Source organism: Strongylocentrotus purpuratus, unplaced genomic scaffold (genome assembly GCF_000002235.5).
Source record: "Strongylocentrotus purpuratus isolate Spur 01 unplaced genomic scaffold, Spur_5.0 spur5_scaffold_10, whole genome shotgun sequence".
Lineage (NCBI taxonomy): Eukaryota > Metazoa > Echinodermata > Echinoidea > Camarodonta > Strongylocentrotidae > Strongylocentrotus > Strongylocentrotus purpuratus.
Window position 1 is genome coordinate 628,383 of NW_022145595.1, and position 17,539 is coordinate 645,921.

General features: G+C 40.7%; 1 protein-coding gene across 2 annotated transcripts; it reads right to left on the minus strand.

The window, feature by feature from the left end:
* Positions 1 to 4,329: 4,329 nt before the first annotated feature.
* On the minus strand, positions 4,330 to 16,990 carry LOC115921544. Of its 2 annotated transcripts, XM_030979039.1 has the most exons (5): positions 16,485 to 16,990; positions 15,665 to 15,893; positions 11,656 to 11,956; positions 10,740 to 11,038; positions 4,330 to 6,765 (listed from the first exon to the last, which is right to left on the minus strand). In XM_030979039.1, exons 1-5 carry the CDS (start codon positions 16,688 to 16,690, stop codon positions 6,706 to 6,708), a joined length of 1,095 nt encoding a protein of 364 aa, XP_030834899.1. In that variant the 5' UTR covers positions 16,691 to 16,990; the 3' UTR covers positions 4,330 to 6,705. The 2 variants fall into 2 exon arrangements, with proteins under 2 accessions (XP_030834899.1, XP_030834898.1); XM_030979038.1 differs by lacking the exon at positions 4,330 to 6,765 and having other exon boundaries at positions 10,447 to 11,038.
* Between the last annotated feature and the right edge of the window lie 549 nt (positions 16,991 to 17,539).

Sequence of the window (17,539 nt, forward strand, 5' to 3'; positions counted from 1 at the left end):
ATATAAATATAAATAATACAAAGAATATGGAGGAGCCAGCAGAGGCCATTGGCCTTTCAAAGGCTGGGCTCCAGTGTCCTCAGATAATAATACAAAGTACAGAGAAAAGAAACAATGGGTAGTAAATAAATAAACAAATGAGTACAGGCTAATTAAATTAAACGATAGGACTTCCTTCATTAAATAGTTCTTGTATTTACGTTTAAATGAGGCAACAGATGGGCACATTTTTATATCGGTAGGTATATCGGTAGGTATTGCATTATTGCTAGGACAAACATGACACATTCATAATTCCTACAAAGTTCTACATAATTCGATGTTGGCTGCATAAGGGACATAGTATCTTTAAATTACCAAGAAGATCACTAATATTACTTTACAAATTAACATTACTTAAATTACCAAGAAGATCAAATATTATTAACATAACTAACGAAGTTCACAAAACATGTAAATTCCTTGGAAATTAACATATTATATCATTATATCAATAAAAGCAATAATTAAAAAAGACATAATGAAGGCATTGTAATATAATTCGAACTTATTGTATAGTTATTTGGGTTGTTTTTGGAATAGATGAGTTTTTAGATTCTTTTTGAAAATGTCAATGGTGGGTAACTCCCGGATATGGGCGGGGAGAGTGTTCCAAAGAGTGGGGGCACAGACTGAGATAAGGCCCTGTCACCATAGAGCATGCTTGGTAGGTCCCTGATTAGAGCGAATGAGATGAGAAGTAAAGATGTCTTGATGCACCAAAGGGCTTCAATAAATCAGGATCGAGTTGTGAGTTTAAACTCACAACTCCCTGCTTAAATAGACCATTTTCGTAATGTAATCAAATTTAATGCACGTTACATATTATTCGATATTATTTTATTAACCTGTTACAGATAATTGTATTTCAATAGTCATAATGCGAATTGCATACATTAATTGTGGTTAGGTATGAAGTATGCATTTAATTTGATTACATTATGAAAAATGGATTATTTGTATACCTGAAACAGGGTATGTGATAAGACTACAACAGTGATACTAGCAGGGAACTTTTCTTTTGCTCTCTCTCTCTGTCGCATGACGCAGCAGGGTCGTAGCCAAAGTTTGATGTTTTGGGGGGCATATACATGTAATCGATCGACGTCCTGGGGAGGCGTCTAAAAAAGTTCAACCAATCCCCCCCCCCCCCCCCCCCCCTCCTTGGCTACGTGCCTGTGACGCAGACCCCAAAGAATCTTTCAAGTTAGTTCCCTCTAGACTCTAGAGCTTCCCACTTGTTGATGAGGCAAATTTGAGGGGGAGGGGTAAGAAATGGGTATTAGAGAGAGAGAGAGGGGTTGAAAGATTATTGACCGAGACAGAGGGAGAAAAGGAAAAAAGGTAATAAGTAACATGGGCCATAACATAGGGGTGACAATTTGGAGAGAAAGAGAGAGAGGGGGACAAAGAGGGAGAGAGCCAGAGACAGAGACAGACATACATACAGAGGGAGAGAGAGAGAAAAAAAAAAGAGAATGAGAGAGAGAATGAGAAAGACATGCATAGAGAGACAAAGCGAGACATACATACAGAGGGAGAGAGAGAGAGAGAGAGAATGAGAGCGAGAATAAGAGAGACATGCATAGACAGACAGAGAGAGACATACATACAGAGGGAGAGAGAGAGAGAGAATGAGAGCGAGAATGAGAGAGACATGCAGAGAGAGAGAGAGAGAGATACATACAGAGGGAGATAGAGATAGAGAGAGAGAGAATGAGAGCGGTAGTAGCAGGAACATTAATAGGGACTTTTAGATTTACACGACGAGAACGTGGACCGCCACGTGTGACATCCTTAACACAATGTCACACGCGGTAGTCCACGCTCTCGTCGTGTAAATCTAAAAGTCCCTAATAGTTGACAAGATTTCAGGATTTTTTTTTGAGGGGGTGTCAAACAACACCCACACGTTCCAGCTATGTCTACCTCAGGCTCTTAAAGGCTTTGTCTTCTGCATTCCAATGGCGTATCGAAAATCACAAAAATCTTTTTGTTTTCTTCTGCCAGCCTAATTTTGCAGTGACTTATTGAAGATGAGGTCAATTAAAACTACTTCCTAGTTTCTCCATAGACGTGGTTTCTCGCCCGCCCTTCCTTTTTTCGGCCCGCCTCAATTTCTCCTTCAGTTGGTATATGTGATATTTTGGTTTGAAATGAAAAAAGATATGAATCTCAGGAGAGTAATGACATGACAGGACATAAATCAATAATGTAATGCAATTTCACCCTACTTAGATTCCCTGAAGTGCATGTACAAATTAAATGAAATTTACGTTTTACTTTTTATGTGTGGGCACTGTGTACTGCTCGTATTATCAGACGAGTAGTAGCGAAAAGTAATTATCATTACAAAAGCATATTTACCTTTGAAAGTGGCCCGTTAGTTTGCAGCTATTTAGGCAGGAATTTTGCCTACGTATCTGCAAGGAAAATCCAGTTAAGCACACTCCTGACATATTTTCTCCTGGCGGCATCGAAGATGGTACAAAGGGAATGAGCTAGATACATGTATGACTCCAGCTCTTAAAACTCCTTGGTTTTACAAACATATTCATATTCATGGTGTTTCTTTCCTGTGGACCTAGTGACGAGTTATTTCATTAACCTGTTATTAATGAATGAACTGAATTACTTGGAATCCAGTCGCATACATTGCGTGTTGCTATGTCGGGCAAGCCTTGGACAAGATTTGATGTTGTCAAGAACTACCTTTGTTTACACATCTACATCTTTGTGGGAATAATACATAACCGTGTCGTCGGCATAAAAGTGCAAATTGCATTTCGTGAAAGACCTAGGCAGATCGTTTATAAAAACTAAAAATAGCAGTGGCCCCAGTATTGAGCCCTGAGGTACGCCGTAATCAAGGGATAATTCTTCTGACAATGTGGTTCCATGACACATGCTCCGCCGACGATTGCTCCGCCGACATTTACTCCGCAAAACGCGACAATTGCTCCGCGACATTTGCTCCGCGACATTTGCTCCGACGTCAAATGCTCCGCCGACAGGTGCTCCGCCGACAGATGCTCCGCCGACAATTGCTCCGCCGACAATTGCTCCGCCGACAATTGCTCCGCCGTCACTTGCTCCGCAAAACGCGACAATTGCTCCGCCGACATTTGCTCCGCCGACATTTGCTCCGCCTGAAGCGACACTTGCTCCGCCGACATTTGCTCCGCCGACATTTGCTCCGCCGACAATGCTCCGCCGACAATTGCTCCGCCTGAAGCGACAATTGCTCCGGTGACATTTGCTCCGCCGACATTTGCTCCGCCTGAAGCGACACTTGCTCCGCCGACATTTGCTCCGCCGACAATTGCTTCGCCTGAATCGACAATTGCTCCGGTGACATTTGCTCCGCCGATAATTGCTCCGCCGACAATTGCTCCGCCGACAATTGCTTCGCCTGAATCGACAATTGCTCCGGTGACATTTGCTCCGCCGATAATTGCTCCGCCGACAATTGCTCCGCCGACATTTGCTCCGCTCAAAAATTGCCCGGTAAAATACAAAGGCTACTACGACAATTGTTGCTCCTCCCCAAAAGTACCCCTTAAAAGACAATGCTCCGCCAACAATAAAATTGCTCTCCGATCCAAAAGTGCGGCCTCTTGGAAGATATGAATGCTCCTCTGGTAATTAGTGCAATAAATGCTCAGCCGTTTTTTGCTATTCCCCATGTTTGATTAAAAAGAGAAAATCAAGTTATAGCTCCTTTATAAAAATTATGCAAGTTCTCCGGCGAAAGATAATTACTCCGCCCAAAATCTGTTTCATGTATTACTCATTAGCTGATCCAAAGCTCAAGGCTATCTCTCTCTCTTTCTCTCTTGCTCCTCCTTTTCCTTTTTACACCCTTTTCTTGTCTTCTTGGCTCTTTTCTTTCCTCTCATGCTATTAGTCTTTTTTAAATTTCATCACTTCTTCTCTTCTCCCCCTCTCGAGTTCTATTTCTCTCGTGAAATTGTAACGTAATGTAGTACATTCTTGTTTAGAATAGTATTTTCAATAATATCCAGTCCGTTTTCTATAGGTTTCTTTCCTTCAGTTAAGTGTATGTAGCTTTACTATAATTATATATATATATATATATATATATATATATTAGTGTGTAAAACACCCCGTCTCATTCGAGTACTTTGTTTTCACTGACTTTAAGGGACTCACGGAGCCACCGGAAGAAGAGCAATTGGCTTATTATGAAGAACTAACATCAAACTGCAATAGAATGATTTGTATAAATGGGAATAAGCAGAAAGGCTAAGAACTAAACCATAAAGATAATAACAGTGTTATTCATTTTCTTTATTCTTATCGTTTCAAATAATAATTACAAAAACTTACATCACATATTCAACCAAACAATTTCATGATGCAGATATGTTATATCATAAGTTACTATCATTTCCTGAAAGAACTTTTTTCAAAATTATCTTCATATTGTTTCAACCTAATTCTTCTACAAACTGTATAGGCCTAATTTTCATGACCGTCACATCATTTTCTACTCGGTTTATCTTCTTCTTATCTCAATTCCAATCAATTTTTTATTGGAGTTCTGGTCATCCAATTACATTTCGAAATAAACCGTTTCAAAGCATTATGAAAGTAGATTAGGTGTACATAAACAATATTTAGGGATTATCGAATCGATAATTTTGCACACGAAAGTCCGCCTCAGGCGCTTGCGCTGCATGCATAAACGAGTAGTACTACAAGGGACCAAACTCAATTTGTTCTGGCATGAATGTTCAGCCCGAATCCAGCCATTTCTTGACATTACTAAATATACATGATAAAGGCCTTTGACGAGCAACCCCCTTTCAGGGAACCTTTAAAAAAAGTTATGACATTCTTCCTAACTCAGAAGGGGGGAAAATGCGAAAACACACAAAAAAATCCTTTTCCCAAAACTTAAGGTTGTTTTTAACCAGTTTTTTTTTGGATATGCATTATTATGCAAGTACAAAGTAGGCCTATTTATGCGTCATTCCGAATTGTCTCCAAAACTAGGCAACACGCAAAAAGAACAGACATCCGAGATATTGATCAAAGAATCTTTTAAAAACCAAACTCGAAAACAAGAGGATTGAGCACCATACAATTAATACAATTAACATATCAAAGAATCTATGCTGATATTGCAAATATGTTCAAAAAGGATAAGAAACATTTCTCTTACTCCTGTTAACCGAACAATTGCCAAAACACTCTCAAATGGTATGCAACAGGCAGCATTATAACATAAAAACAATCCTACATATCAATTGTTGGATGGTAAATATCCTTAATAACAATCTAACAAATTACAGCTCAAACAGGAAACGTACATTCGTCGAACTGCTCTAAAATAGAAAGATTGCAAAATAAGCTTTTAAATTTAATAGGCACCGTTAAACGGGGTGGATGAGAAAAACAAATGAAAACATGTTTTGGGTAATTTGTTTTCTTGATTATTACCCACATATTTCCAGCTTCCTGGCTATGACTATCATGCTGTGAATCATCATTCAAGTAATATATCCTCTCGGAGGGAATATGTACATTGCTTTAATGTTCTGAGATATGTCTACAATTTCTTTCTCTTGACCTTCTAGATAATGATCTGATTTACATGAAGACCTCACAAGTATGGTGTTTCATAACATTCCTGAGGAAGAAAATGATTGCATTTTGAAAGGGTTATAATTTGTTTTCCCTTTAAATAATCTTCTTTTTGGGGGGGGGGGGGAATAACCGCAAGATTATTCAAACTGTCATATGATTACATCTTATGGTAACTCTTCAAGATATAAGAAAAACTTATGGTGAAAGAACAAAGAAAATGTCTAAAATAAAAACCTCGATTTACTCCCAAATAGCTAAAGTGGATTTAGGTCCTTTTGCAAGAAAACTCTTCATATTCTTGGCGTATAACATACCTACATCAAGGGATTATACAGCTCCACACTACTAAGTACAATTATACTGATATTGCAAATGGCTATATATTATGGAGGTATTAAACAACTGGTAAGCCGGAGAACATTACTGAACGGCATCTCCAGAACAGACATTTTCAGGCACCTTAAGAAAACTTAAATAATATCCGGCACACTTCGGCAAACAATATATCATATATTCTCTTACAAAATTAATCCAAAGAGAGTATAGGAATGTTCAGAGTAGAAATATCCAGTGGACATACACGGGATGTAAACTCAACATCAGAATCCTTGTTTACCGAGCTCTTCCCCCACTGTTTACTACCAAATTATGAACAACCTGGATGTTTACGATGCAAAATAAGCATTAATTTTGAAATCAAGTAGCTCTGGAGCCACATCAGAGCATATCAAAACAACAACAACAACAACAGAAAAGTAACATGACCATATACTCCACTTTCATCCACAAGAAATTCCAGTATAGATGAAGAGCGATTTTTTTTTGCAGGTCACATTCATTGGTTGGGTACAAACTATGGTGCCTGCCCATCATGATGCCAAGCTTTATTTATCCTAATGGATGGCCCAATAGCTCTAAGGAACACTTCCATATCTCCATCCGCATCGTATCGCTGGCACAGAACCTTCAGCCTGTGCTGGTGTGCCACATAGCTTCTCCTCTTCCTTCTTTTTACTGGAATTCCCAGCGCAGATTGTTGTAGTTGAGTATCTGTCAATGCCCAATCCTTTCGCAGGGCCGAGAGGAAGGACCAAAAGGGAGGATGAACACGCCCTTAAAAAGGAAAAAATACCAAGCATTATATAGTCTGAATAAACAAAGCAAAACGTAAAGTTCACGGACACCCGAACAAAAATAAAAGTTGATTAAAAGATCGTGAAGACTTGGTTTAAACCAGCATTTTTGAGCTACCTTTTGAAATGTGCAAACTAAAATGATATAACTTGATCTGGAGATCATTTCCATAGGCAATATCATGGGTACTGAAATCACTCTCGACCTTTTACACTCGTCCAGGCGCGTACCCAGGATTTTTTCAAGGGGGGGGGGGGGGTGGGGAGTTTAACATTAATAAATCGGTTTTTTGGGTCTCGAAATTTGACATTTTGCTCCGTTGGGGGGGGGGAGGGTAAGGTCACCTTTTTTAGGTCAGCCATGGGAGTAATTTTTTTTTAAACCTCTGGGGGGGGTTTAGGGGGGTTTACACACATAAAAATACCAAAGGGGGGGTTAAACCCCCCAACCCCCCCCCCCCCCCCCCCCCCCCCCCTGCGTACGCGCCTGCACTCGTCATGCCCTTGGTGTCATCTGATCTCACTTTGTAAATAAATAATATTATGAATGCTTATTGATCCCGATCAATACCTGCATGATGTAGTGATTATATTTTGCGCATATTTAAGTTTCTAACGAATGCAATGTTTAATCCATTATTTCTAAATGATATCTACCAACAAATTATTCTGATTAATAGATAACAAAAGGAAAACAATTTTTCTTTTTCTATGAATGGGCGCAAAAAGAAAGCATATTGACAATATTGCGATCGGAAAGTTCGATGTCGTAACGCACCGCGCTACAACTAAAACAAATGTATTCTAGAACGAGTTCGAACTTCGCGCACATCAGCTTATAATTACAAATAATTTATCTCAATATAGAGATCCAATAAAGGTAAGAGGGAAAAAAAGAGAGGGAAGGGAAAGAAAAGAAAAAAGAAAAGGAAAAGAAAAGAAAGAAAGGAAAGAAAGGAAAAGAAAGGAAAGAAAAGAGAAGAAAGAAAAAGAAAAAGAAAAAGAAAAAGAGGGAGGAGAGGAAAGAAAGAAAAGAAAGAAAACGAAAAAAAAAAAAAAAAAAGAGAGAAAAGGGAAACAAAAGAAACGGGGGGTGAAAGAGAAGAGAGAGAAGGGAGGTAAGAGCCTGAGAGAGGAGGAGTGGGTGTAAAAGAGAGAGGGGGTTGTTGGGTTGTCTGAGTCGTCTCGTCGAGGGAGCAAGAAAGACACGGGTAAATATGTTGCTGTGTCGGGTCAGCTGTGTCGGTATTCTTGCTCAATCCTCGTGTAGGCCTACTATATCAATGCAGAAGTTTGAAGTCGGTGAGATGTATATTGTCGGTCGGCCGACAAGTTTTTTCCCCTTCGAACTCTGACTGTTTATCCGCTGTGTCGACTTCGAGAGGGACTACAACTACAATACTTGTATTTTCTCGAAGTTTCACTTTCCTATAATATCAGCTAAAGAAATCAGAGGTTTAAAATTTTCGGGGAAACTAATTTCAAACAAGGATTAAGAGTCAACAACGGTACGAAGAATCGTCTTCCTTTCTCTATATTTTGATGAAACGCCAAAAATTCCGCGCTTCGATCGGGGGTGGGGGGGGGGAACTTCATTTAGACGAATCGAAAACGGTACAACGAATCATCTGCTTTCTCTGATAATTTAAGGAAACGTCAAAGCTTCCGCGCTTCGCGCAAGAGGGAGAAACTTCATTCAGATAAATAGGGCTTATTAAGAGTGTCACGTGAGAGACTTTTTTTTGTTTTTTATTATTGCTACGGACACTCAGAATAAAGGGAAATAGAGCTTGTTAATTAAAGTTAAATTGTAACGTTTAATTTCTAATCATTTCTCCTGTTTCACACACTTTGTTTTGGCTTCAATAATAATACAGTATGTAATTAAACTTATCTTTAACAAAATAATTCTGGATGGGTAGTTTCCCGTCTGACATCGACGCCGGTCACAGCTCGTGTCGTCCACTTGGCCCTGGCCTCCGCAGACGGCGTCTTTGCTCCACTTGGCCCCGGTAGTCGCTCCGGATTCTTGACCTCCGCAGACTGAGATACGATGGTGTGCGTCCTGATCCCAGACAAGAGCTAGCCCCCGACGAAAGCTATGGAGAACCGGGTGGCAGTTGAGCTAGCCTCTCGTCCCGACGTGGAATTACCCTCAGATATTGACTTTAATTGCCGACTTCTAACATGACGTTAAGTCTATTATAGCTTAGGTGGTTCTCCTCGATTGCAGAAAATCCACCTCTTAATACACTATGAACATGACAGACAATGAAAGCGGACAAAATATACAGTTCCTCAGGTAAACAAAGGGACATCCCTTCACTGCTATTATGTAAAAATGTGTAGAACAGGTGTCACATGCATATTCACCTGTTCTACACATTTTACATAATAGCAGTGAAGGGATGTTCCTTTGTCTACCTGAGGAACTGTATATTTGTCCGCTTTCATTGTCTGTCATGTTCATAGTGATATACCCTACGGTTACTAAGTAAATTCTAAAAACATGACTACAAATATTTGGAGAGGAAATGATCTTACAAAGGAAAATACTTGTATTGAAAAGAGGCTTCCTAAATGTGTGCTAAACAACAGATAAAACATGTACACTGAATTAATGACTTCCCCCAGGCCTATTCATAGGGAACAATACATCTTGGCCTGAAAAGAAAACATCTGACCTTAACATCTTCACCTGACCTTAACAAAGAACACTCCAGACCAAAGAGCGAAACAAATAAATTTCTTTCCTGACAAAGAGTCGAAAACGGTGCAACGAATCGTCTTCTTTCTCTAATAATTTAATGAAACGTCAAAACTTCCGCGCTTCGCGGGAGAACTGAATTCAGATAAGGATTAAGAGTCGAGAACAGTACACCGAATCGTCTTCTTTTCCTAATAATTTAAGGTAACGTCTAAGCTTCCGCGCTTTGCGCGGGAGGCCTACCACCCACACCCCCTAATGAGCGCGCAAAGGTGATTCGCTTACTCACCAGCGCCCCTCCCTAAAATAAGATCCTAGCTCCGCGCCTGCATTAAAATATATAGCTATGATGCTGACTAAGTTGACAAAATCATTCGTATATTTATGTCGTCGAGGAAAATGACCATTTGCGCATATGCAAGTACTATAGATAATCCATAGGAAAAACAATTTAGCCTTCGGCCCCGGGTCTATAGCGCTAAATTTGTAGATATTGGGACATTTAATTTTGTCGGTAATTGGTGGCTAGTTTTGTCGGTAATCGTTGGCCTCTACACACCCCCCCCCCCCCCCCACTGAAAAAGGTCTAGCGACGCCCCTGAGGGCAACTGCATGAATATCAAGGCAAAATACCATAGAATAAGGGAGTTTACAGAAACAATCTGCGCATGGGTAGATAAAGGTCATTTGTACCAAAATGGTAAAACCCACAGAGATGAATACTGGAAATGCGCTCAAGAAAGTTATGTAATATTATTCATTTATGCAACAACGGTACATTCTATGATACGCAGGTGGAAGTATTCTTTTCAAGAGGTCAAACAAAAGGTATTCATGAAGCACATCTAGGACTTTGCAGTTATTATTCTAAGATGCTCAAAGTGGAACTTCTCCATGTGTAAACGATCTGTGGATATTTGGGGTCATTTGTACCATGTGATATCTGTAAACTCCCTTATTATTTGATACTTTGATTTTGATTACAAGTTTCATGACATCTTCTTTCATGCTTATGTTCATGCTCATGGTCATGCTCATGTCTTTCCCATTTTCAAATAAAATTGCGTCCTGAGGTAATTCTGCGTGCGTCCTGAGGTAATTCTGCGTTCCTCTATCCATTGGTGCTATTTGGTTTTGAAATAATTTCTAGGTTTTGAGATATACCTTGTGCATGAATATTTATCTAATTGACACGTTATAATGTGCATTGCATAGAATTTTAATTTAGGGAAATAAAAGCTACATACCGATGAGATTACGGAAGGCATTGTTCCACCCTTCGCACACATTGTTAGTCCTATCCCCATCATGGATAGTGATTTGGTGGACGTTCCAGTCTTGGGGGGGGGGGGGAATCGTGGCGGTGTTAAGTGTCCGTCCGCTCTTAACGTCCCGGTGACATATGTCCTGTCGAAGTAATCTACCACAGGCTGAAGGGCAGGGGTGGGCATGATGCGCCTTAGGAATTCCATTCCTCTCACCACGTCTTGAGGAGGTAGGAAGGCCAAACCGTCCATCATCCCAAGGTAGGTGCGGACTCCCTCATCTGTTGACAAGATATGAACAAACATTTCTCATTTATAAGCAAATTACAGTACTGCTTTGTGACTTGAACTTAGAAGACAATCCAATATTTTGTTACTCATCTAGTTGATTTGTCTTCAAGTTGAAAAAGAGAGGAGGGAATGGTAAAGGTTGTAATACTTGAAAGGTTCAGACATTTAACAAAAATATGATAATATACAATGGTCTCTCAATTTAGTTTCTTAATTGTGATATGTAAAGTATGGCCAGATCCCAGTTGTTATACATGTACACTAAACATATATTCTTTATCTTAAGATTCTTTTCCCAAGAGTCAGAACTAAAACTTCATCATTGATAACACATTGTAACTGACAGGCCTAGGACCTACTTTTCCCCATAATTTCGAAGAGGGAACTTTGTGTTAAGTTTTTATATGCATGCGCCCCCCCCCCCCCCCCCCCCCCAAAAAAAAAAAAAAAAAAAAAAAACGTGAGAGCACATTGGAAGAGAAGGAGCAGCCAAGGAACATTAACAAACCGAAACATGACAAGAAACGTCAAGCTTCACCTCCCAAAAGCTGCCCTATTACAATATCGCAACTTTGTGAACGTGTCTGCTGTGAACGTGAATGTTTACCTTGCAAATATAACCCTCTGAGGCCATTGTCAGCTACCCTCTTCCAAGTTCGTTGGGTGAGATGGAAAAAACATCCGTGTAGCTGAACTGCATTTCCCAAACAAAACTGGACCGCACTCCTAGCGGCCTCTTCAAAATCGGTCACGATTGTCCTAGGTGCGTGTGCATCATGCCCTCTATCAATGAGGGCTTCCATCAGAGCATTGAAGAGCCTGATATAAAGAGCCCGAGTCTTTCCTGACATCAGTGCATAAACACAAGATACTGCGCCTTCGTCAACTTCTGCTCTGATGCAGTATACCTGCAATTTTAATGAAAATGGACTTCATTTTATAAACAATACATGAAAATGGAGTCGAGGAATAATTATGAGAAAACTAGTGAGCATGACACAGATTGTAAGAATTTATACTGGTGTTCATAATGTACACGTGTACAGGCGCCGTGTTAATATGGTCATAGCTGGAGGGTAGGGGGGGGGGCAAACATTCCTGGGGACCTCAACAAATTATTACTACCAGCATACAGCCCTAGCCCCCTCCGAACAAGCATATTTTTTCCCATCTTTATATGTTATAAGTGCAAGGTCTAGAATTTTCTTTAAATAAATACAAAAAAGGAAAGTAGCTTCACGAGGCAAAGTAGACCTATTAACACTCCACATAACAGATTACAATACTAAAACGTAGGAGGGGTATGAATATAGCAAGGAATAAAGAAAAACATTTGAAGAGTTTTTCTCCCTTTTTTCATTTCCCCCATTCTCCCCTTCTGTCTTTGAACCCTCCCCCCCCCCCGCCCGTCTCCCCACTTGTGTGTCCGTCATGGAATATCAACTTTTGAATGACATGTGGTAATTAATCTGTATTAATCTTGTGTTAATATTTTCTTCGTATAGTGCATCTTCCTCTTTCTCACAAATGCCCTCTTCACCTTCTGATAAGTGCCCCTTTTAAGCTGAGATAAAAGCCCTATTTCGTCTGATTACTTTCCGTTCTTACAGTGCCACTTTTCACCACCGAATAGTTCATCTTTCGAAGTGCCCCCTAATATGATCTGTGAACCCTTTTCCTTTCTGATATTATTTTCCCTTTTGATAATTTCCCCTTTTTCCCTATATATCCCGATGTCAAATTGTGCTCTAGAGTAAACAAAGGAGGCGACCACCTCCAGATGACTAGATAGGCTTGATAACAGATTCCCCTACTAGAATCAGCACAAAGTGCAGCAGTGGAGCAGGGCGCAGTCCTGAGTAGAAAGGACACAATACCCTAGACTATACCACAGGGGCGGCAATTTCTTTTCATGACCAGGAGAACGAAATGCGAGGGACGAGGGAACAGTGGCGTAATGAGCAAAAACGTTTGGGGTGAGAAGAACAAAATCCGCACCACCTTCACCCTTACATTTTACGCAGGCCCTGGGAACGTTTTTCCAAGTGGGAGGGGTGAGGGGTGCTAAAGTATTTACGATCAGGTAGAGCAAAACAAAGCAAAGTGGAGCGTACATTGGGTGTCAAGGGGCAGAACCTCAAGAAGCTCAGCGGATTTAGGCATTTGTTAAGGTCAGATGAGCATATTTTAATAGCTTATTTGTGACACTGGCATGGAGGTCACTTATTGGAGTGTGGTCCATGGGGCGGAGCCCCCAGAAGCTCAGGGGTTTTAGGCATTAAATTATGATCAGGGCCGCCTTAGGGCCCTTAGTGGGGTCCAGGGGGCAGAGCTCCCGAAAGCTCAGGGAAAAATCATGCCATTTCAACAACATTTGTAAATCACTGGTATCGAATTAAAAATAAACTACGTTATAATTTAATTTCGGGGACAACTGCGACAAGTGCGAGGGAGCATAGTGAATGAGAGGTGTGAAGGTGACGGAAGTGACTACCCCCTCACAGGTTTTTGAAGTTTTGTTGTATTAAAAAATTACATTCCTTAGCAAAACTATAGTATAAAAACAAGCAATAAACTTTTTTCACAGTTCAATTTTCTCTGTATTTACTTGTACATTTTGAAGGATATTATGCAAGGGAGCGTAGCTACCGAGTAAGAAGATTTGTGCATTTTTATTTGTCTAAACGCTGCACTCTTGGGCCCTCCAGAGCCTAAAAGTGTGTTGCAGTCTAGTCAGTATTTGCTATACATTTGTTTGTGTGCACTTTTTCAAATTTAAAAAAAATTGAGGGGGTCGTAACTCCCCTCCCCCCGTCCCCCGGGATCGCCGCCCCTGCTATACCATATTTAACAGTGCCCCTAAATCATCAAAGGAGTGTGGAGAAAAAAATAGGTACGTTTTTCCAAAGCTCGCTCGCATTTACTAGATACTATTATCTTATCATATATAAGGCAAATCTTTGTATAACACCATAGCCTTCAGTGTTAGAAAACCTTTAAAAAATAAGCTTGCTCGGTTGGCTCGCAAATTAATATCAGATCATTACCATGCAGATATTTATTTGGAACCATGTGGAGATGACGAAAATGATCCCCGATTAATCAGATGCGGCGATATGATGTCTCAAAGTGGTATTTTCCGCCTTGTTTTCACCCTTTGGAAGTGCCCATGTTAAAAAGTGCCCCTATTTTGGTGCCCCTACACAGACGCTCTGCCGCCCCTGGTCTTGTTTGTTGCTCGGACAGGATGCCAGTATAGACAGATTCGTTTAATAAATCATGGAAATGCAAGCATCACATTACACCAACAGAACTTTTAATATCCCTAGCTCATTTTTTTCCGAATAGGGTGTCATGCGAATACTGATGACAGGGCAGAAAATGAATTCTCTAGAAACATGAGAAACGTGATGATCTCTATGAAATTGAGATATCGTTGGCCGAACGACTTTTAAGTAGCCTGCTTCATTTGGTCTTTATTCACTCTCGTGTGAAGTGTATCAAATGAGAGGCATCAACATGAAAGAAGATGATCCAAGAGTCAGCTGGATACAAGTAATGTGAATAGTCGTAATTATAATCAGAAATGACTGGGATCTAGTCAAAATACGACTAGAATCAGTAAAAAGAAACTGTAGAATAATAGTTGCACCCAGCCGAGGTAGACCCTTTCGGTCTAGTCACAATAGTTTCTCTATTTTTCGCGCCGAAACTTTGACATTTCATTAAAATTATTAGAGAAAGAAGACGATTCATTGTACCGTTCTCGACTTTTAATCCTTGTCTGAATTCAGTCCCCCCCCCCCCCCCCTCCTACGCGTAGCGCGGAAGTTTTGACGTTTCATTAAATCATTAGAGAAAGAAGACAATTCGTTGTACTGTTTTCGAATCTTATTCCTTGTCTGAATTCAGTTTCCCCCTCCCGCGCGGAGCGGAAGCTTTGACGTTTCATTAAATTGTTAAAAGAAAGAAGACGATTCGTTGTACCGACTCTTAATCATTGTCTGAATTTTCAAAAATGTTTCGTTGTCCGACAAAAAGTCACAGTTCTTAGGGAAAGAAAAGCCGGCCGACCGGTATATTACATATCACCGACTTCAATTTTCTGCATTTGTATAGTACACGAGGATCGAGCAACAATACTGACACAGCAACATAATTTTCTATGCGTATCTTTCTTGCTCCCTACGCCGACGCGGCGACTTCACCCAACATCCCCTCTCTTTCTTACTCCCACCCCCGTTTCTTTTGTTTCCTTTGTTTCCCTTTTCTCTTTTTTTTCTTCTTTCTTTTCTTTCTTTTCCTTTCTTTCCTTTCGTTCCTCTTTTTCTTTTTTTCTCTTTCTTTCTTCATTTCTCTTTCCTTTCTTTCTTCTCTTCTCTTTCCTTTCTTTTCTTTCCCTTTCCCTCTCATTTCCCCCTCCCCTTTTCTCATTTTCCCCGACAGCAGCGCAATTTCACCGACAATGTCCTGACAGGGGGGGGGTGTCACACCCCCTCATACCCCTCTCCTTTTAGCGACGCCCCTGGTTAGAGAGGATAGGGCACCGACAATTTTTTTGAGGGGGGGGTATAGAAAGAGTCATGTCTTTGCTTCTTTACTACATGCATGCATACCTGTGTGAAAATAGCGGGTGCTCTGGAAAAGGTGCCATCCATGTACCACGTGCTAGCAACGGCGAGACGTCGTAGTTGGGAATCAGTGGCAAACAATATCAGCCTGTCTTGCCCCGGCCCGGAATCGTAGAGGAGAAAACGCTGTCCTTCTACGTCACCGGTCAGTGTCCATTCGTCAGGAATCTCCAAGGTTTCTTTTGATTCGGGTTCTGCCGGGTATGCAGCTCGTCTGGAAAAAAAGTAAAAGATCAACAGATAAACAATCAAAATTTCTGTCATTTCGCTTGGTGTTTCTAAGTCTAGCTGTATATCAAAATGAGAGAAGGGGAGATTAACATTGTTTTGAGAGAAAGGACATCCATCATAGCGCGGCTATATAAAAAAGTTCAATTCAAATATCATAACCTAGTACAGTATATTAAGTATCTAAACACCTCTGTAGCCCCGCCCCTGACACTCATGATGTTTGCCAAAACAGAACAGGCACGAAACTACATTATACGTAGGATCCCTGATAAATAGTCCTGCTGGTGGGACCTGAACGGGGTGGGTGGGGTATCCCTCCCAAGATGAATCCGTCAAATTAAATTGATATATAAAACTAACATATTAATTCGGCTTATAATGTGATTTTGTATTGTAAATAATGATAATTCTCCATAAAGTGTCAACATTTGTGATTGCTTTAATAATATTAAAAACAACTTTTCATTGAAGGAGATTTTAAAGAGTTTTTAAAGGACGGTGTGTGGTTATCCATCGCCCCAAATGGTAGGGGTGGGGAGTTTAGATGCAGCAGATAAAATTATTTTATTCATACCTCTGTCTTTGGACGTCCCTCCTAAGGGCTGACAGCTGTCCCAACTGCCCTCGAATCTCCGGGTGCGCTACCATGAGGGCGTTAGCAACTGTTTCGGTTGTCGGGCCACTGTTGACATCCCTCGCGGTTCTCTTTAGGCCTGCCCGCGCTGCTATGACCCTTGTTCTATCCTGATCAGGTTCGTGGTTATGGGGCGTCGCCGCCATAACTCCCCCATATTGAGGGGGGCCATTCGTTGTTATTGCCCCACTGCATGCTTCGGATCGTTGTCTCTCGCACTGCCATCTAATTTGTGTCCTTCAAAGCTGATTTTTATCCCTCCCCTGTTGTTTTCTAGAACTTCCATGATGAACTAGTACATTGTATAATGCTTTACTTGCAGATGGTTTACCTAGTAAGATGCATGTGCTTGCTTGCATTGAGGTTATTTCAGCTCTTACATATTGATGAGCTGTTTGAAATTAACTAGGAGGTATGCGCGTATTGAGGAATGTGGCTTGCTGCTCTACTTTTTTTTTAAAACTTCCCACGACATGTAATGAGTGTTTAGTGTACATTATATCGGACGTACAGTGATAGATGGAAAGTTATTTCAGTATATTCGAAATAACTTTTAGGTAACTGCTTTTTCCTCCCACATTCATTCATTTCATTTCATCTACATTATTTCATGAAATGCATTCAGAAAATGAAGAAGAAAAAAAAAAGGAAAATAACCCGTGTAAAAAAAATATTGTCGGCGAAGCATTTGTCGTAGTACTAGTAGCATTTGTAGTTTGGAACACTTTTTGGGCGGAGCAAATGTCGTCGGAGCAAATGTCACCGGAGCAATTGTCGCTTCAGGCGGAGCAATTGTCGGCGGAGCAAATGTCGGCGGAGCAATTGTCGCTTCAGGCGGAGCAATTGTCGGCGGAGCAATTGTCGGCGGAGCAAATGTCGGCGGAGCAAATGTCGGCGGAGCAATTGTCGGCGGAGCAATTGTCGGCGGAGCATCTGTCGGCGGAGCAATTGTCGGCGGAGCAACTGTCGGCGGAGCAACTGTCGGCGGAGCATTT

What these genes read in the sequence shown, in the direction of transcription:
- LOC115921544 (XM_030979038.1), bottom strand. Translation starts at nt 16,690, where the DNA reads ATGGCGGCGACGCCCCATAACCACGAACCTGATCAGGATAGAACAAGG. An exon ending in CACCCGCTATTTTCACACAG is followed by an intron (nt 11,957 to 15,664) that starts GTATGCATGCAT and finishes TTAAAATTGCAG; the next exon opens with GTATACTGCATCAGAGCAGA. An exon ending in CAGAGGGTTATATTTGCAAG is followed by an intron (nt 11,039 to 11,655) that starts GTAAACATTCAC and finishes TCTTGTCAACAG; the next exon opens with ATGAGGGAGTCCGCACCTAC.